Source organism: Centroberyx gerrardi, chromosome 18, assembly GCF_048128805.1.
Source record: "Centroberyx gerrardi isolate f3 chromosome 18, fCenGer3.hap1.cur.20231027, whole genome shotgun sequence".
NCBI classification, from domain to species: domain Eukaryota; kingdom Metazoa; phylum Chordata; class Actinopteri; order Beryciformes; family Berycidae; genus Centroberyx; species Centroberyx gerrardi.
The window spans coordinates 14,792,608-14,810,966 of record NC_136014.1 but is presented as its reverse complement, the minus strand read 5'-3'; the positions used below and the strand labels follow the sequence as shown (position 1 = coordinate 14,810,966).

The 18,359-nt window shown below is 43.2% G+C and overlaps 2 protein-coding genes across 3 annotated transcripts; one reads left to right on the top strand and one right to left on the bottom strand.

The window, feature by feature from the left end:
* The first annotated feature begins 3,476 nt into the window (after positions 1-3,476).
* Positions 3,477-7,552, top strand: rsph9 (radial spoke head component 9). 2 transcript variants are annotated; one of them, XM_071919033.2, is made up of 5 exons: positions 3,477-3,703; positions 3,863-4,031; positions 4,492-4,576; positions 4,862-5,008; positions 7,392-7,552. In XM_071919033.2, exons 1-5 carry the CDS (start codon positions 3,477-3,479, stop codon positions 7,550-7,552), a joined length of 789 nt encoding a protein of 262 aa, XP_071775134.1. The 2 variants fall into 2 exon arrangements, with proteins under 2 accessions (XP_071775134.1, XP_071775133.2); XM_071919032.2 differs by having other exon boundaries at positions 4,447-4,576.
* Positions 7,553-7,821: 269 nt separating this feature from the next.
* On the bottom strand, positions 7,822-12,515 carry mrps18a (mitochondrial ribosomal protein S18A). Its single transcript, XM_071919021.2, has 6 exons — positions 12,353-12,515; positions 11,824-11,855; positions 9,566-9,670; positions 9,346-9,469; positions 8,575-8,647; positions 7,822-8,362 (listed from the first exon to the last, which is right to left on the bottom strand). Exons 1-6 carry the CDS (start codon positions 12,501-12,503, stop codon positions 8,218-8,220), a joined length of 630 nt encoding a protein of 209 aa, XP_071775122.2. The 5' UTR covers positions 12,504-12,515; the 3' UTR covers positions 7,822-8,217.
* Positions 12,516-18,359: the final 5,844 nt, after the last annotated feature.

The window sequence follows — 18,359 nt, the reverse complement described above, 5'->3', positions numbered from 1 at the left end:
GTGCTCTGCTCTACTTTTGGCCCTTGACCCTTTACTTCTCCATCCTTTGTTCAATTTCTAGCTCTCTTTTTCCACTTTGCAGATTCTGTTCTGCTGTATTCTCTCTCTCTCATTCTCAACAGAAATGCCATTAATTTGCCGTCTCTACTTTCTGCCTTAATCGCTAATCTTGTAGCACACAATTGGTGGAAATGTAATGACAAGCAGAAATCTCTTTAGTTTATACACATCACTCAATAGAAAAGGCGAAAGGGAGAAACTGAATATTAAATGGGTTCAAGAAATACAAAGAAGTAAATGAGGGGAATATTAAGGTAAAAAAAAAGTATAGTATACATTTTGAAGTTTGAGGAAAACGTATTGATTATATCTATCAGCTGTATCGGTACAGTGGAGCGCAGTGCGTTGAGGTCCCGGGTCAGGTCAAATGGAAGAGGTTTAGCCTGTTTGGTAGTACTAGTTAAAGCAACACGCCCTACCCTGGATCAAAACATTTATCCAACATTAATCCGAATGCTCTGCTACTGTGTGTGTGTGTAGGTGTGCAAACCACTGAACCCGGGGCCCTAGACACATTCTTGGTATTGTTTTTGTCTGTGCTTTTTTACACCACAGACACTTCTTTATTTAGTAATCTCACTCCCTCTCCCTCAGTATTCACTTAATTCTGCACTCCCAGGCCACTGAACTTACCCATGCTTAGAAAGAAGGGCTGTCTGTGTGTGTATGTGTGTGTGTGTGTGTGTGTGTGTATCAAATAGGAATTAAACCCATTTAGAGTTCCGGGGTTTGTGGCGGCGGCGGCGGTGGTGGGGGGTCAGTTTTCCTTCATGTCACCACCAAGATCGATGGATGTGACCTCTGACCGCTCCAATTTGTATATAAACATGGCACCGGCCAATCACAGCATCGCGTGGGCTTGTGCCAGCCAATGAGAGCTCGCGGCAGCATCGTGCTCTGTGGCACTCCCACCTTTTGTCCCTCGGGATTAGTGCCGTGGCAACGCTGGTCGCCTGGGAGGTGAGTTTCCCAGAGCAGTGGGACCGGGACAGAAACAGACCGCTGACGGCAAGCACTCCAAGTCTTACCTCTCTCCCGGCCAATTGGGGGACAGGAGGAGGTGGAGGAGGGGGGGTCACTCTCTGTTACAGCTCCCGCCTCCATCCCCAAAACATCCACATCCAGTGCCAACTCTAATGAGGTGTCATCCTGGGCGAAATGCTAAAAGTGTGTTTGTCTGGGTGAGTGGGTGGGTGGTTGGGGGGGCTGTCCCTGTGTGTACACGTCCAACCGCTCTGTGTGGGGTGCTCCGCAGAAAAGTCACCCCACTCTCCCTCCCTTTTGTGTTGGTAGACTACATTAGCCAGAAGGGCGGAGGTCCAGGCAGCTGAAATCACCGCCACTGATGAAGCATGTGACTCCAGACCGAGGCCCTTTTGTTTGGACAATTACAGCTGACGCACAGAGCCTTGGAAATGCAGTGTGGCATGGGAATAGGCAGGCCAGAATGGGAATGAATAGAGATCGGGAATTATTAAAACTTACTAGTATTCTCTGACTGCTGCTCTCGGGACAGATCTACTGCATGGATTTCTTGCATGGAAGTGAAGTTCCTAACTCAGAAACCTGCAGATACATGGATTTCAGGGGGTTGTAAGGCCAGTGGCACAAAGGAAGACAGTGGAAAGTCCAGATCAAAGGACCAAAGTTGCATCACCCAGCATAAGATCAGGCCCACACTAGTTGATTGCCCAATTATCTTGTTACAAATGTGTAATTTGTTTGATTTCTTGAGGTAAAATGGAGGTAACATGCAAAATAGAACTGATGCATCCAGAATCCAATTTTCTGTAATTTCCTACTCTATCAGATAGCCTGCAAATAAAGAAGAAGTAAAGAGGACATTTCCATTGGTCATGTGAATGTTTCCTATAGCTGAGAAGGCAGCATCCCTCTCAGTTTTGTATTCTTTCACAGTGGAAACCCCAGTTTCAGCCAGATGTAACTGAATTCAGCGATTAAGTATTAGTATTCGGTACTGATGTAGTATTTACATCAGTTGTCTTTTTCTTTTGTTTCTCATAGCCACGCTGATTCCCCTGTGAAATGTCCATCGCTGTTTTCCAACTTTCTCCCCCTCAACAACTGACTCTACTATCCCCCTCTTCCTCCACTCCCCCGTCCTCGATTATGTCTCAAATCCAGCCATATCACCTCAACCTCAACCCCAAAACACACACACACACACACAAACACGCACTGACTGTTCTCCCCGCTCCTCTCATTTTTCCGGCCTCAAATCCTATTCATTCATTGCCGTGGCCCCGGGGATGAGAGGCTACCGTGAGCTGTGAGCTGCTGTCGTGAGCCGGTAAGTTATCTTGAGTTATGGCCATAGGAGAATTTCAGTTCACATGAAAACATAAAGCTTCAGTTATGTTGCATCTCCTGCAGCCACAGCCTGTCTACTGGTCTCCAGCAACAAATTTACCTCTAGAACGTCTCATCTATAATTACACATTTCAGGCAGTGGTAGCCTACATATATTAATGTCTTAGCTTTTCAGATGAACACAAAGATTCTCTCTCATGTTCTCTCTCTCTCACACACACACACACACACACACACACACAAAAATTGAGTGCACACGGTAGGAAGTTGTGAGTTCCTAGGCCTGTTCACTCCTATTCCCAAGTGTCATGCTGTCATGTTAGTGAGATCTAAGCATGCATCCTGCCAGCTGTGCATAGGGCTTAGCCGATTCTCTCTTCAACTGCCAGACTCTTTGGTCCTTCCCATCCTCTGCTCCCCTCTCTCTCTCTCTCTCTCTCTCTCTCTGTCATGGGCTTCATGAGTGAAGGAGCAAGAGTGCTTGAAGGAAGCACGCAGAGCCATCAATCAGAGCTGCACAGGAGAAGCTCACAGGAGCTCAGAGACGGGATAGGAGAGTCTCTGGCACTTAGAGAGGGGAAAGTCCGGAAAATATTCTGCGAACTAGGTTTACAAATTATTCTAATGATTATATAAACTGTCAGAGATCTGCTCTCTCTCTCTCTGTGTGTCTCTCTCTCTCGCGCACGCACGCACACACACACACACACGGAGAGAGGGGGCAGAGAAGACACGACAGTCGACATGCAGCCACGACCAAAATATAACGTTTTTTGGAAAAGAAAAAAAAAATTATATATATATATATATATATATATATATATATCGATTGGGATATTTTGTGGCGGCATGATACGTATACTACAAGAAGATTAAATGAAAAAGATTTTTAAAAAAAACAATTTAAAAAAAAAATCTTTCCGGAGCGTTGCTATGACAACGTGAGTAACTAAGAGATTTGTTTTCATTAGCAACAAAACTGGCAACCGGACTTGTAGCGTAAGCTAGCATGTTAGCAGATTTTTTCTAGATAACGTTATCTTCCCCAATACTTACATTATAACGGCGTTTATTTCATACACAAAATGGACTCAAATTCGTTGTACTACTCTTTGGACCTTGTTGCTGGAAGCGGTTATACTTTGAATGCTGAGCAAAGGGCCGCTCTGCAGACTTCCTTGGTCATCCTGAAGAAGAACTACAAATTCAACCGTGTCTTGTTCTGGGGCAAAATATTGGGAATAAAGGGGGATTATTTTATCGCCCAGGGGAAGGGAGAGGATGAGATGAAGGACAGAAAGAATCTTTATAGGTAAGATAACTCTCTTGATTGAATTCCTTTCTCTGTCTGTCTGTGTCTCTGTCCTCAGTGTAAAATCATATGCAGCCTGCTAGTGCTACAATTTGCTATTAAGCTATGTTGTGTGTGTGTGTGTGTGTGTGTGTGTGTGTGTGTGTCTGTTCTCTCCAGCTTCAACTGCATGGACTGGTTCCTGCTCCCCCCTGCCACAGATTCAATGATTGAGGAAGTGTCCAAAGCTGCAAAGGGTCGCTTCATGGGAGACCCCTCATATGAGTATGAGCATGTTGAGACACGCAGGCGAGGAGAGGGGGATGAGGCTGTAGAGGAGGAGCTCGTGGTAAGTGTGGTTAATGCTGTGTACATGTAAAGGGACAGATTTGATAATGGGTGTCTCATGGTCTCATTGGGTCATGGAAGCACGCACCAGTCAGTCAAAGGAGACTGCCAGTGTTTCCATGGTTATTCATTTAGCAGGGGTACGGCATCACAGCAAGAAAAAAATCACCACTGCAAGAGACAGTGTTAAATAATTTTTTGGTCAGCCTATAATTATGATAAAGTATCAAAAGAAATTTTTTTTTAGCACAGCAACCTGCACTAGAACCGTACCTGGAACCAAAATTTTAAAAATACCCCTAAGCAGCGCTGTTAGATACAAATGCACAGCAAACACTGTCCCACCTTGGCACTCAGCGCTCAGGAGAATTGCAGATTAGGTCCCAAAATGTATGTTATGTTGTTCTTGGTTGCAGATCAAGGTGAACGAGGAAAGGAGGCTGGCAGTGACAATTCATCAGATCGACGAGGAAGTGTCTGTGGTCCCACGTGGCGCTTTCATCAAGAGTCCTCACGGCCTTGTCCAGACCAACCGCAGCTTTGACGGTAAATTTATATTGCTGTGCCACATGGTTGTGTGTGTGTGCGTTTCATTGTAGTCCCTCAAGAGACCCAACAAGAGGTAGTGACTAAGAGGTAGTGACTAAGTGTAGATGTATGGTTTTTCAACCACTATTCATATTAATATTAAAAGAGTGGTGCACATGTGTGTGAATGTCCTGTGTACACTGTATGTTTCTGTTTTCATACACTAAATTGTACCACTGTATCATTGTGTCACCATTGCTGTCATTCAGTTTGAATGCTGTGTCTTCATGCATTATTCCTCAGGTCTTTCTCACTCGGAGGCAGAGAAGCTCGGCAATTTTCTTCACTTTACTGAGCCAAAGAATCTAAAGAAGAAATCCATCCTGGACATGGCTGATTTGAACCCATCGGTTGACTTCCTGGACCCACTGAGTGATGACATACCTAAAGGTGAAACCACAGGGTTCAGCCTACACTACACTATAACCTGGCACCATATGTATGACTACACACCAACCAGAAAGAACCCAGATTTCAGGTCTGGTGTACTACAAGGTTTGTTGAAGTATTGAAGTACAACAGCACCCCTCTCAACTAATGTTTTGAAGATCAGTGAGCTCTGAGAAATGTTGTAAGGACAACTTTATCTTAACCAGTACAGAAAAAGTTCCCCGCATGGCCTGAAAACCATTAACACAGCTACATTTCGAGCAAATGCTCAAGCAACAATTGTTAATGAGGCCTTTACAATGCCGGTGGTATAACATGAGGTTACTTGTGTTTGCCATGTTCCAGCTGCCATGCTACATTATACCTAAATGAGCTGTGTTACTGGCACAAATCATTACAATGATTCAGTTTGCCAGTGAGTCACTGGAGAATTCTCTCAGGAGGAAACAACCGAGACATCCTCCTCTGGTTGATGAGCCTGTTGCCCCCTCCCCCCTACATTTTTCAGTGTTCTATGTACAGTAAAAAGGTCTGTTTTGGTTAGGTCATATAAATAAGTTGCTGCTATAGCGGATCACCAGAGGTGAGGACGTAAGCAAGGCTAAATCACTAAACCTTCCTAGTCATCACGATCAAGTCACGTTGGCCTCCTTGTGCTGTTGACTGCTCATCTGCACCAGATGGAATATGTATTCTCAGAATGGAAGAATTTCCCCTCGACTTTGCTCACCATTGAGGTTTTGGGTGCAATGGCAACAAGCAATCCAGCCAATACAACACTGTTGGATTAGACATGGCTGGGCCCTCAGTCCTGGATTTCAGACCCACCCACTGCGAGTTCACCGGGTTAGTGAGTAGCACAAAGATAGCACCCAGTAAGTAGCGAAAGGACCACCAGAAACCAAATAGATGCCAAATAATTAATGGGATCGCTCATATCTGTAGGAAATCAAATTGAAATTACATTCAGTTAATGGTAATACTGAGACATGTTATTGTTTGCTTAGTGTGAGGTTGGTTGCTCAGCTGGATGTAGGCCATAGTTAATGTAGATGAAGTGAGGTCCTGTTTGCACAAGTGCATGTGTGTGTGAAAGAGAGAGAAAATGTTTGAGTGTGTTTAGTGCCCATGACCAAAACACGCAACAGCTGTCTGATTTAAGAGGGCTTAGACATGTCATTATACGCATTTGTGTGTGTTCTTTGAGTTTATGCGAATGTCTGCAGCATTGTCAGTCCAGCAAACATTATACAGCTGTCCCAATGCCACACTCATTTCAACAGCAGACCGCTAACTTTTGCTGAAAAGTAGAAAGAATTAACATCTTCAAGAGGGGTCTCGGGGGACAATGTGGTCTACTGTATCTCCACCCAAAGACAGGTGCTTTCCTTTGGGACCCCAAGTTGAGTTCCCCCTCTTCTCCACAACAATCCTGGAGGTTTGCATGGGAGTTTATGGAAACAGTCTCTGTTTCCAGCTCCTGATTTATGGCTTCAGGTTCCTGCTAATGCCACAGCGGAATGAAAAATTCACACTCCCTGATCTACAGCAGTATTAGTGATTTACAGTTACAACCTGCACACTAATGCCTACATGCTGCATCATGCATCCACAATTTATAAACAATTTTTGCCCTTGGTCAATTCACACTTGGCCTTGCAGGACAAGTTCAGAGACAAGAGTGGTGAAATAACTTTGAGTTATATCAAAAGTACAACTGTCTGACTTGTTGGAATCACCACTAACCCTTGTGTTTAAAGAAAGCCATCAAATGGCTTTAATGTTTTCATAGTAGCAGATCCAGGTCTTGTACTCAATTCTCTGGGTCTTGGGTTCATGGCCCCACCCAAAAGTATTGAGAAACAGGTTAGACTACATATATCAAAAGCACAATGGGCTGATTTATTGGAATATCCTTTGGATGCCTCTGGCATGGGAATAGTCCAGTCATCTGGGAATTACTTCCAAAGAGTACTGGAGCCTCCATTTCAGTCCAGCTCAACACCACAGACAGTCAGTGAACATGACGTGGCAGTGTTCTGCTAAGATCCCATTCAGCATTAACAATGATCTCTGGCCGTGGCTGAAGGCCAGCAGCAGACAGCTGTGTGCAGCAAGGCCACCCTGATACAGGGAAAACTGGCCCATGGATGACTGAACTACTAGCCAACTTTTAACTTTAATGTATAAGCCTCGCCATTTCACATTATTAAGTACTGTACATTTTATAATAATAATCTGGAGTCTGTCAGCATGGAGAACTGAAGGGGCTCTGCAACTGTGTGTGATCTCTGCAAATCCCCCTAATTTGGGAAGAGCAATAGTTGTGCAAGACATCACTTTTATATGATATAAACTTCATCTCATCTCTGTTTGTGTGTAGGATCATGGAGCCTTCAGTTTGAATGTTGCAGCAACGTGTGTGTGATCCGCAGCCTTTTGTGGCTTGGCCTGACCTTCTTCCATGTACCAATGACACCGCAGCACGGATACATCTACATGGGTGATGGGTCCAAGAATTTGGACCTTCCCTTCATGCTATAAAAAGAGACAAGCAAATCTTATCCCTAAGCCAAGCGAACAATTTCTCATGTGCATAGCGCTATCATCCACACCAACCCTCAAAACCAAAATAGATTTCATGCAATAGATGTGGGATTTTTTTTGTTTGTGTTGTCTTAGCGCAAATAAACTAAAGAGGAACAGTCATACAGTTTGTTATTTACTTCTATAGGCTTTTCATTCCATTTAGTTCACATGCACAAAAGGTATTCCCATACACTCATACAGTAAACACACGTTGAGAGGCAGAGTAAACGGACACGTTTTATTTGCACATCTGTGTTGCCTTGAGTATACACAGTCAACATACCACCTACTTTGAAACTGTAACACTGACACAGTTGCTGTTCACGCAAAGTTGTCTGCAGAGTTCATTTCAAGGGCTTTTTCAAAAACCAAATGAGAGAGAATAGATGGTTCTGGGTGGTGCTCAGCATGATTCACTCAAAGCATGAGGCAGCTTAATAAACACCGAAAGAGACAGAATAAATACAGATGCGCAAATTTTTTTTCAGCCTTTCCCCAGTGTAAATTGCTAGATCACTTGGCTTTGTGGTTGTGGAACATCCAGTGGAAATTGCCTCCCTGCATATTGGTCCCCACCCTCTTCTTCATTTGCTGTATTGATGTGGCAGCCATTCTGTCCTTCAGTGTTTAAAGTAAAGGGGTTTGACGCCATAACGCACATTGTTCTTGAGTATTGGGTGGCCAACAGGCATGCGCTTCTTACACCACTTCAGACCCGTTTTGTAGATGGGTTTCACCGTGTCAATGGACCAGCGAGTCAGGTATCTGTAAATTGAAACAGTAGATGTGGTTTTGAAAGGTAAGAATAATGCTAATGTGAGTTAGACTTGACATCCATTCTGAGAGTTGGTCACAAGGAGATCAGAGATAATGGTGGGACATGCATACACATACACAGGATTGACCGCTTTCGCACAGACACACACATACAAGTACACATTTCCAGTCATATAAACATGCACACATGCATACTTTACCTGTTGAGCTGTGGCTTGGGCCTCTTTGGGACATGGCCCTCTGGGAGTTTGGGTTTGTGGTCAGGGAGCAGACCTTGAACAAAACAACTTTCTTCATTCAAACGTGTCTCAGCTTTTGTGTCATCAAAAACACCAACTATCAATCAGTAAATCTTATGCCAAGAGGTACAAAGAAGGATGTATTTCTATTTAGATACACATGGTCCATTCAGCTACCAGCTGGGTACAACTAACTCACTAGCATTGCTACCAGTCACAACTAAAGCCAAATATTTATTTAAAAAGTCAATGAAACTGACATCATGACAGGCTAACAAATTCAACTTCAATATCTGGGTCAGTAAAAATGCGTGGTCTGGTTGGGACTGTACAAGCGGGAATTGTCTGGATGGGAATCGGCAAGCAAAATATATAAAAAATGACTCAACTGGCATCGTGACAGGCCAACAAAATTAAACTTCAATATTTTGGTCACTTTAATTTGTGGGAATGTACAGGCGGCCAATGAGTATGTAACCTTTTAGCATGTCCACACGGCCCCATTTCTTGCCATCTTGACAATGTTAGATTCACCACGCCTTTGTTTACTTTTCTCTAATAAAACACAGTACTGTCTCTGAGACATGCTGAGAACTTGCAGTATTTCCAACTTGCAACCGTAGGGACCCAGTTTCAAAATAGAATAGGAAAGCGAGGTTCATTTGTAAGGACTTGGAATGTAGGGAGACTGAAGTATAGATACACAAACTGGGGACAGGCAGTAACACAGACCTGCTCTGTGAGCCATCTGCACACAGATGGCGATCTTGCGATGTTCCTCTGGACAGAGACCAGTGACTCTCCTGGGTAACATCCCTCCATCTGACCTGATGAACTGACTGAGCAACAAGACATCCTGAAAGGGTAAAACAAAAATGAGAAAAGAAAATCAAAATACTCAAGGAGGATCTCTCACTGATAACTTGGTCATTACGCCAGTGAATGCACTTACCGTGTAGTTGTATTTGTGCTGCAGGTCCCATCGGTAGATGGGGCACTTGGCTGTGGGGTTGGGAGGTTGTGGTCCTGCTGGAACATCCGCTGTTTGTCCCTCAATCTGGCAAAAGATTAACATTCCTACAATTAGTCTAATTAGCTATGGTATCTTACTTCTTAGGCTTATCTATTCTATCCCCACAAGTTATTCTCAAAGTGGGGTTTTGTTGTCCTAAGAGATCTCAAACAAAATGGGGCATAGTGCATCTCTACTAATATTCAAATTTAAGTGCAGTAAGAGAAAGGGGCTTTGTATCATGAGTCATTCTCCCCGCTATCAGCTCCTCCACACCCCAAGGAATGTAGAGTGCCAGATCCCCTTAAAGTGTAATTTGTTAATTTTCCTAAAACATGCATACATGTAGTTCTCACACACATAGTGTCAGAGGAGTTAAGAGCACAGGAAAAGACAGATGTGTTGCCACTGGGACAGGTACAGGTTCAATGTGTCGTGCACAAGGACAGTTTAACAGAGATGGACTGTGGCTGTCACAGGGATCTCCAGGGGTACTCTGTGTTTTCCTCAAGTGCCAGTTGCCAGACCGAAAGCTCATTACTGACTCTTACAGTCGTCTACTTTAATAGAAATTTCTTATGTTATTAATGGTCAGTTCTCCTGAATCTGATCGCTGTAGTGATGCTAGGAGCCTTGTAGTTGCACATCAGACACACCTATCTCCACACTTTGCTTCCCCTCATTTTAGAGCCATGCCAATGCAGGTGAAAGGAGCTTTGCTCTTGTTGCATCTCATCCAATCTGACAGAGCCTCCTTATGAAAACAAGCTGAACTTACGTTTCTATGCTCCACACTGCTCTCATGTGTTTGTAAGGGCGTGTGCTAGACAGTAACTTCACCCTTTTTAGATGTCAATGATATGTAAAATTGCCTGACATTCGGATATAAGATGAACATGAGTGCACCGCTCTAACTCATCAGTTTGATTCGACTTGACAGACCAAGATGTACAGATATAAAATCACAGTTAAGATGTGTTGTCTGCACAGACGATGCAGAGCAATGTTTACTTGTTACATATTGTGTTCCAGTTCAGTGGCAGCGTTAGCGCAGGTTACATCTACAACTCCTGTCCTTTAAGATGAGGATATAATCTCCCCTTTGGTAGTTCACTACCTGTAATATAACAACTGTAGACATGTCACTTCTTTTGTCAATAATGGATCACTGTTCAGTGTGTATCATAAAGTCGTAGCAATTTCTCTACTGAGTTATGTATTTAATGTTGTCTTACAACAGTCCTGATGTGATGCTATGCAAGTCACGACAATCAATAATAAAACATACCCCAAATATAAACATTTGTACATTTTTAGTTTTAGTTAGACGCTATTTGTTCTGGCTTTCCATTGTGCTTGTGGAAACACTGCAGTGTTTCCCACACATAGACTTTACTTGGGCGGGCCGCCCAGGTATATTAACGGCCGCCAAAGTATATTTGGCGACCCATTTTAGCATTTTTTATTTGTATTTTTTTATCCGTCTAACCCTAGCACACTGTATAGCCTCGCTGCTAGTCAGTATCCACTGAGTGGACTGATAACGTTAATATTAACTTTTTAACTCTGACTCTGAATGTTTGCTCCCTCAATCCAGATTAATATTGAAAAATATTTTCAAAGAAGGAAAAGGACTGGTCCTGAGGAGGAGCAGGACAGTCTGGACCAGAGGAGCTGCTGAGCAGTAAAACAGAGTAGATAATAATGTCAAAGGCTGTAATGTAACGATGTAAAGATACAGGTGAAACTGACAGCACAGAGAGATGCAGCAGGGCAGAGGGGCAGAAAAGCAGATTTCTCTGTAAAAGGAGTCTAATTTCTATTATTCACCTTGTAGACAAAAGCAAGCAACAAACAGAACAGTGTAGCACTGTTTATATTTTTAAGTTATGTTATCTTTGACACAAAGTACTTTAGATATATAACTTACAGGTTAGTTATTTATTTGACAAATGGAACTATTTAAAATGGAGTACATTAGATAATTTTTCAGCCATCCAGGTAATGGGATCCTTTATTGATATTAGCCCACCTACCACCACAAACACATTCGAATTCTGTGGGAAACACTGCACTGTGTACTTGTCACAAAAATTATGAGAAAAGCTATTTACCTAAATTAAAGAAAACATTTAAACAGCTTCCTGCATGCACGTATACAACCATAACAGTTTCACATCAAATACAATTTTACTTACAATTGTTGTTTTACCCTCTTGCTTCTCCACCACTGTAGAATACACAATGTGTAGTCATTAATCATAATATTTACATGACATTAGCATTATTGTTACTACCAATAGTACTTCTGTTCTGCTCTGCACTAATGTTTGAGAGGCATTTTGAGGGATTATGGTGTAAACTAATACAATCATTAAGGTTCCTTTTAAAAGACTAAACTCATATCAACTTATTTCTGGGGCATTTTGAGCTCCTCCTCATTTCCTAAGTATTCCCATTCTTCTTTAGTCAAGTTGTGGTCATCCTAACTACAGTAAAGAAAGTAACGTTTCCGAAACAGAATCATGAAAGTTACAACAGAAAACCACAGATAATTTGAGACTAAAAGTAATTTATGTCTAATTCACAAATACAATATTTACCTATATCAACAGGGTAATCTTGACATGCGGTTATTGGTGATGCTGTAATGGGTAACATGCTAGCTAACTTGGCTAAGATTTCACTTGACATGCTAACGACGTGACGTTTCCAAAGAGATCTCACCTTGGCGGAGCCCTCTGCTCTGAATGTTTACAAAAGCCGACAGTTGGGGAACATTTATCCTCTGCAGAGTACATAAGTTGCTGCCAGCAGCGACTGTTTTAACGCCAGCTAAAGAGGTCCAAAGGGACCTCAAGACACTGCGGGCAGCCATCTTGGACTGTTGACCTTCTTCCCTTCCTGCTCGACAATCTCGCGAGAGCGAGGTCAGACAGCGACGCTCGTGGTGAGGACAAATTACTACCAAAAGTACACAAGTGCACAAATGAACCTAGATCTGTCAAGTAGGACTACAAGGGCTTTTAGGTTATAGCCTGGTGTCGTGATTGACACTGTACTATTCCTTCAACAGTTTCTATCTTCAGTTCCTATTGAAATTGTCATAGGTATTTTCTTTCTTTATTTCTGTCTTTCTTTCTTTCTTTCTTTCTTTCTTTCTTTCTTGGGGGTTAGGGAGCAGAGGGTAAAGGGAACAGAATATCCTCTCATGAAATAACAGGAGCTTTTAAAGTGGGAGAAAGTCTTCCATCTATTGAAATGAAGTTATGATTTCAGCATAAGCCAAGGCTTCCTGCCTCACTTCACAGACCTCCAGATTTATGATTCCTCGTGTTAAGGAAGCGCTGTTGTTTCCAGATGTGGACTGATGTGCCAGCGCAGGGGAAAAGAATAAATCATGGTCCTGTAATGTATATGATGATCATGTAGCATGTATCTTTGGGTCACAGGGATAGTTTGATTCTCATGTTGCTGTCATTCAGACGTTCAGAAACCACAACAAAGATAGGGTCATGGATGTCATCCCTCTACTCGTGCTGAGTTCACTGTCAGATGAAAGGACAAGGAACAGTGCAGGAACATGCCCGACTTTTGTTGCAGAAAGCAGAGGATACAGGTAGATTCTTCATGCCCAGACGACCAGATAAAGAGGCTCAGTTTGATGTTTGATAGTGTTATCATGAGAACATTGCATGCCTCCGCCTCCAAGCCTACATAAGCAGATGACAGAAAGCACAAAGGAAACCCTGTTTCCTCTTGAATCCATTGTTATTGTTTGCTGTTTTTCAGGATTTATCTTATGGGTTCAGCATTTGGCATAAAAGAAACCCTTAGAGGTATACGCATATGTGCAAAAATGTATCTGCTTACAAAAGTCTTTTCTTTTTGACTTATTGTATAGCCATCATCTATCTGAAACATAGCCTTTGTCGGTGAGATGTTTGAGATGATGTTACAGTAAAGCCTGTGTCTCCCTCAAGGCTTTATTGAAACAGTTAACGAGCTTGAATTGATGATGGAGTTTATTGGCCCATAGTTTTCGTTTGGTTTTGGCACCACATAATTACCTTGGTACAAACAGGTTTCTTTTTTGTCCTCAGGGTAGGTTTATTCTTTCAAACAAAATGTTGTGTAAGCGAAACCATTTAGGTAGCCCTGAGCCCCGGTGAACATGCAGCATTCTCTCTATTGATTTATTGTTTTCTCTAATTTATGGGTTCCTACCCTTAGAGAGGTAAAAATAACAACAAAACATAAACTGATGAGAGAAAGCAGACCCAGTTGTCAGGTGCTTGGAAGCGAGGACTGTTTTTGGAAATGCATTTTGATGGAGAAGATATTGCAGATTGTAGACAGTAGACATCTTAATCATTTATTCAGCCCACAGTTTATGGGACCATGACAGTTATGGTTTTCGAGGTTATTTCTAGGTCATTGCTGATAAGACTTCAATGTGTCTCTCTGCTCAACAGTTGGCTCTGCATAGTTAGGTATCCTGCATGGAAGAAGGGGCATGTTCACCATCATAGCTCCTTGGGTCCATGGTCAAAAAATGTGAACAATTTCTCAAATGCCATCCAGACTGCGGAGCCTAAGAGAGCAGTGCACTGAGATGCAAATGGACTCCTTCTGTAATCGTCTCATCCACGGAATGAAAGATAGAGATTACCGTCGCCCTGCCATCACAAAGACAGCATTGTCTCAATGACCAGGTCCCTTCGTCAAGGACACTTAAGCAGTCACATTCCTTGAGAGAAGCCCAAAAAATGGCATTTAAAGTGTCTGGCCACCTTCTCACAGGCTTTGATATTCAAATGAAACATGGCGCTATACAAACAGGCGCCTCAGCTGAGGAAGAGGGGGTGGGGAGTAAATCAGATAGGATTTCCCTCAGATGAAAAGAGCTGGTCTGACATTTTCACAGCGAGTGCTGAGGGACACTGAGGCGATGTTGGTTTGATGTCATGGTGGGAAGTTATGGCTGTGTGGAAAAGGTTAGCTTCTTCACCCTGCTTCCCTGGATAAACTGCTAAACACAGCATGGGATGGCCAGATGAGCTGAGACTGAACCAAGGATGAGTGGGCATGGTCACACCACACACAAGCAAGTCCACCCCGCCCCACCGCATCCCCTTTTATTGGCACTCTGGGCAGGATAGTTTGTTTTGCCTTTAATGTTTTGGTGAACGCTGAAGAGCCCCTGATGTTAACCCCTACTGAAGAACCTATAAACAAGAAAAGACTGGCAGGGAATCTCACTGTGGAATCTCACTGGATTGTTGAATTTGTGCAGGAACCTTTGGTCAAGGACGCAAAATCATTGAATTAGCCAATGTTGGTGTTATGCTCCTCATGATAAGTTTTCCATCTCACAGTCTCACTGATAGCTTCTTATATAGCTTCTCTATGCCGTGACTTCTCTTTAGATCAGGATTTCTATCCGTGAAAAGACAAAACTTTTAGACAGAATATTTCATTCCCATGCAGATGGAATGTCTGGATTTGCCGCTCTTCAAATTGATGGGCACACTCTGGTATGCAATTAAGGCGTAGCTGTCACTAAGAGGCTTTCCTGGGTGATTAACTTGTAAGGGCTGTTGCATCCAAGGAAGTCAACTGAACACAATTAGCCTATTTCGAGAGAGGGGGTTTTGTAAAAGGCCCCCACTGTTTGTAAAATGAGGTGAGAAGAAATAAGCTGGCCAAAGCAGACAATTGGACACAGGCACAGGTTTCATAGACCAGGCAGTGAAGATGTGAGATGTGAATGATGACATTCAGTCGATCTACAATGCGCATTCATCGCTCTTCTTCTGATTTGATGTTGGGTGGCCTTGCAGCCAGCGCCGTGAATCTTCGTCCATCCAAGTATCAGCAAACCCCCCCACTCCCTCTCTCTCTCTCTCTTTCTCTCTCTCTCGCTCTCTCTGTGTCCCGCCAACCACCCCTCCTGTTCTTCTGTTGGGTGAATGGAAAGACCCGGGGTGTACGTGCTAAATGGCACTGGCTTCTTCAAATCAAATCAATGCTCTTTGGAGAGGCTCTTATCCTCGTTTTTCCTCCGCTTGGCCCTCTAAGAGTGCTGGCTTCTATCCTCACATACTGCTCTGTCACTCTTTCTCTCTCTCTCTCTCTTTCTCTCTCTCTCTCTCTCTCTCTCTCTTTCTCTCCCTCTCTCTCACACACACACACACACACTCCCTTGCATCTGTCTTTCTCTCACACACACTTTATGTGCGACTGACAGTCCTTTGAGGCCATTTCTGTAAGTTTTATGCAGGTTGCATCGCCAGTGATACAAAAAGCGCTTGGCTCCTGAGTGGTCCCTGAAAACACTGCGTACTCTCCCTTGCACTCCCCCCCCTCCGGGATGTAGTTTTTGTTTTAGTTTGGAACCTCCTCAGGTCCAGTCTCGTTTGGTTGAGTTGTGTTTGTCTGACCTTTTAAGGGGTCGTCCCTGGGGGCGAGCAACAAGGAAATCAAGGCAGAGGAGAAAACTGCCACTAGTTGAGATGAAAGGGTGTCCATTTTGGAAGAACGTCAGTGTTTGCGTGTGCAATAATACCTGTGTCTATTTATGCATGGTTTTCATGTTTATACCTCTGCTGAGACTTGATTTGTTTTCAGTAGGAGCAATGCCCGGTAATAGAAATGAAGCTTCATTGGTCAGCGCACTGCTCTTGCATTGACCTGGAAAAGCCTTGTCACTGCATCTGTTTTAAACAAAGGTACGAACCGTGTTTCACCCGCAGGAACAAAGAAACATAACTAATGATTCAATTAAGCTCTGAGTGATGTTTTAGTGTGATGGCAGGCTTTCTCATCCATAGCTGTGTTGATTTGTGAAGCACTGCCCAGATTAGTTTCCCACCACGGCTGCCGCTGCCCCCCCCCCCCTCCACCCCCCCTACTCTTCACTTCCTCCTTGTGCACGTTGCCATGACGCTCGGAGCGGCATTCTCACGCAGACCAGATGGTTTCCAGTGAACTGAGTCTCACGCCACAGATCTCTTTACTAAAAGACTGTCTACAGGTGGTCATGTGACCTATGAGGTGACCGTTCCCATTAAACATACAGGAGCTGCCACCTTTTTCTCAGCTCTGCGGGGTTTGCTGGGATTACTTCCTTTTCACCCTGTTAGATATATGACAAACAAATATATATATATGCATCTTACTCAATTAAGTAATTAAGTATGCGTGACTTTGTGATGTTCTGTGAAATTCAAGCCTCAGTGACAATTCTGTTGGTGATAAAGACAGTGATGAATATCAGATGAATATCAAGTGCATCATAAATTAAATTCTCATTTTGACAGTAGACTTCATCAAGTCAGCTTAGCCTGTTCTCCTGGATCTCCTACCTACATTTAAGAAAGGCCTGCACTGACATGACAGGTTGACCCAGAGTTATCTTGGTTTAATCTGCGCAGCTTTCTGCTGTCTCTAAACTATTTTCATTTGTGAGATGTGTTGCCGTGGTGCTTTGCAGTAAATTGTTTGTAGCTGTCAGAAGGACACCTGTACGGAGCGAGGAGTCTTGCCTGACCTTGACCCTGGCTACTTCCGACCAGGTGTGGCTTCACACCGCGCTTACTTTTGTCCATCAGTCTCCATTGAACATGAGCCAATGGCCTGTTGACAGTTCCACTTTTACGTCACTCTGGTCTGGTCAGTCGCTAGCTCATTTCACCACTTCCCATTTCAACATACTTTATCTGGACCTAGCCTCAATACGTGCCTTTCCCTCTTTGTATGGGAGAGAAAGTCACGTCAAACTCGATTGTGAAATCTGGCAGTTTAATGTTGCCTTGCATACATCCCAGAACGTCACCATTTATTTCAGTAAAATTATTCTTTTGTAACATTTTTGTTTCCTTTTTCTTTTCTAACTGGTTTGCCTGTAAGACCTACAATCTTCTTAAACCAAAATACACAATGGGGGGCGGTAGTGAGCAGTGTGCATCATTTTTAAAAGTAGACATTTTATTGAAACAATGCTGCTATGTGTGCCGACTGGACTGTAACGATTCGGAAGAGGTCTCAAGTCATGTTCTACAAAGCATGTATATTTGCTGATAAGTTATAGGCAACATTTAACTGCCAGATTTCGGCATGGAGTTGGATATGGCGTTCTCTCCCATACAAAGACAGAAAGAGAAAACAGCACATATCAGGGCTAGTTCAGTCACCATGCCTTGAGGATGGTGGAAGACCCCTCCTTTATGTGAACCACACCTGCATCTGAAAGAACCTGGGTTCAAACACTGTCACACACAGTTATTGCAACATTTCTCCCCCCCTAGTAGTCTGTCTCCTTTTCTGTGATTCCTATAGTGACTGAAATAGGGTGAATGGATTGAATAGTATAGAATGCATAGAAAGCAGGGAGGATTGTAGACAGGTGTGAGCCCAGCAGGGGGCAGTGGTGATTGTCAGGTGCTGCTGCGCTCGACTGACGCTAGTTGACTGCCTCCCTCCCTCCCACCTCCTTTAGATTGTTACCCTGCAGCACCGAATCAGCATTAAACATGGGAGACAGTGAGGATTAAAGAATAAAAATATATTCAACTGGATGTTATCAAGGACACTTGGATTTATAGGTGCATTTTTCATGACCTAGATTTGATTATTACATTTCATGGGCTAGATAAGGTATAGCCGCCTTTATAGTTATATATACAAACCTTTAAACTCATCAAAGTTTCATAAGCATGTTAATGGAAAATTA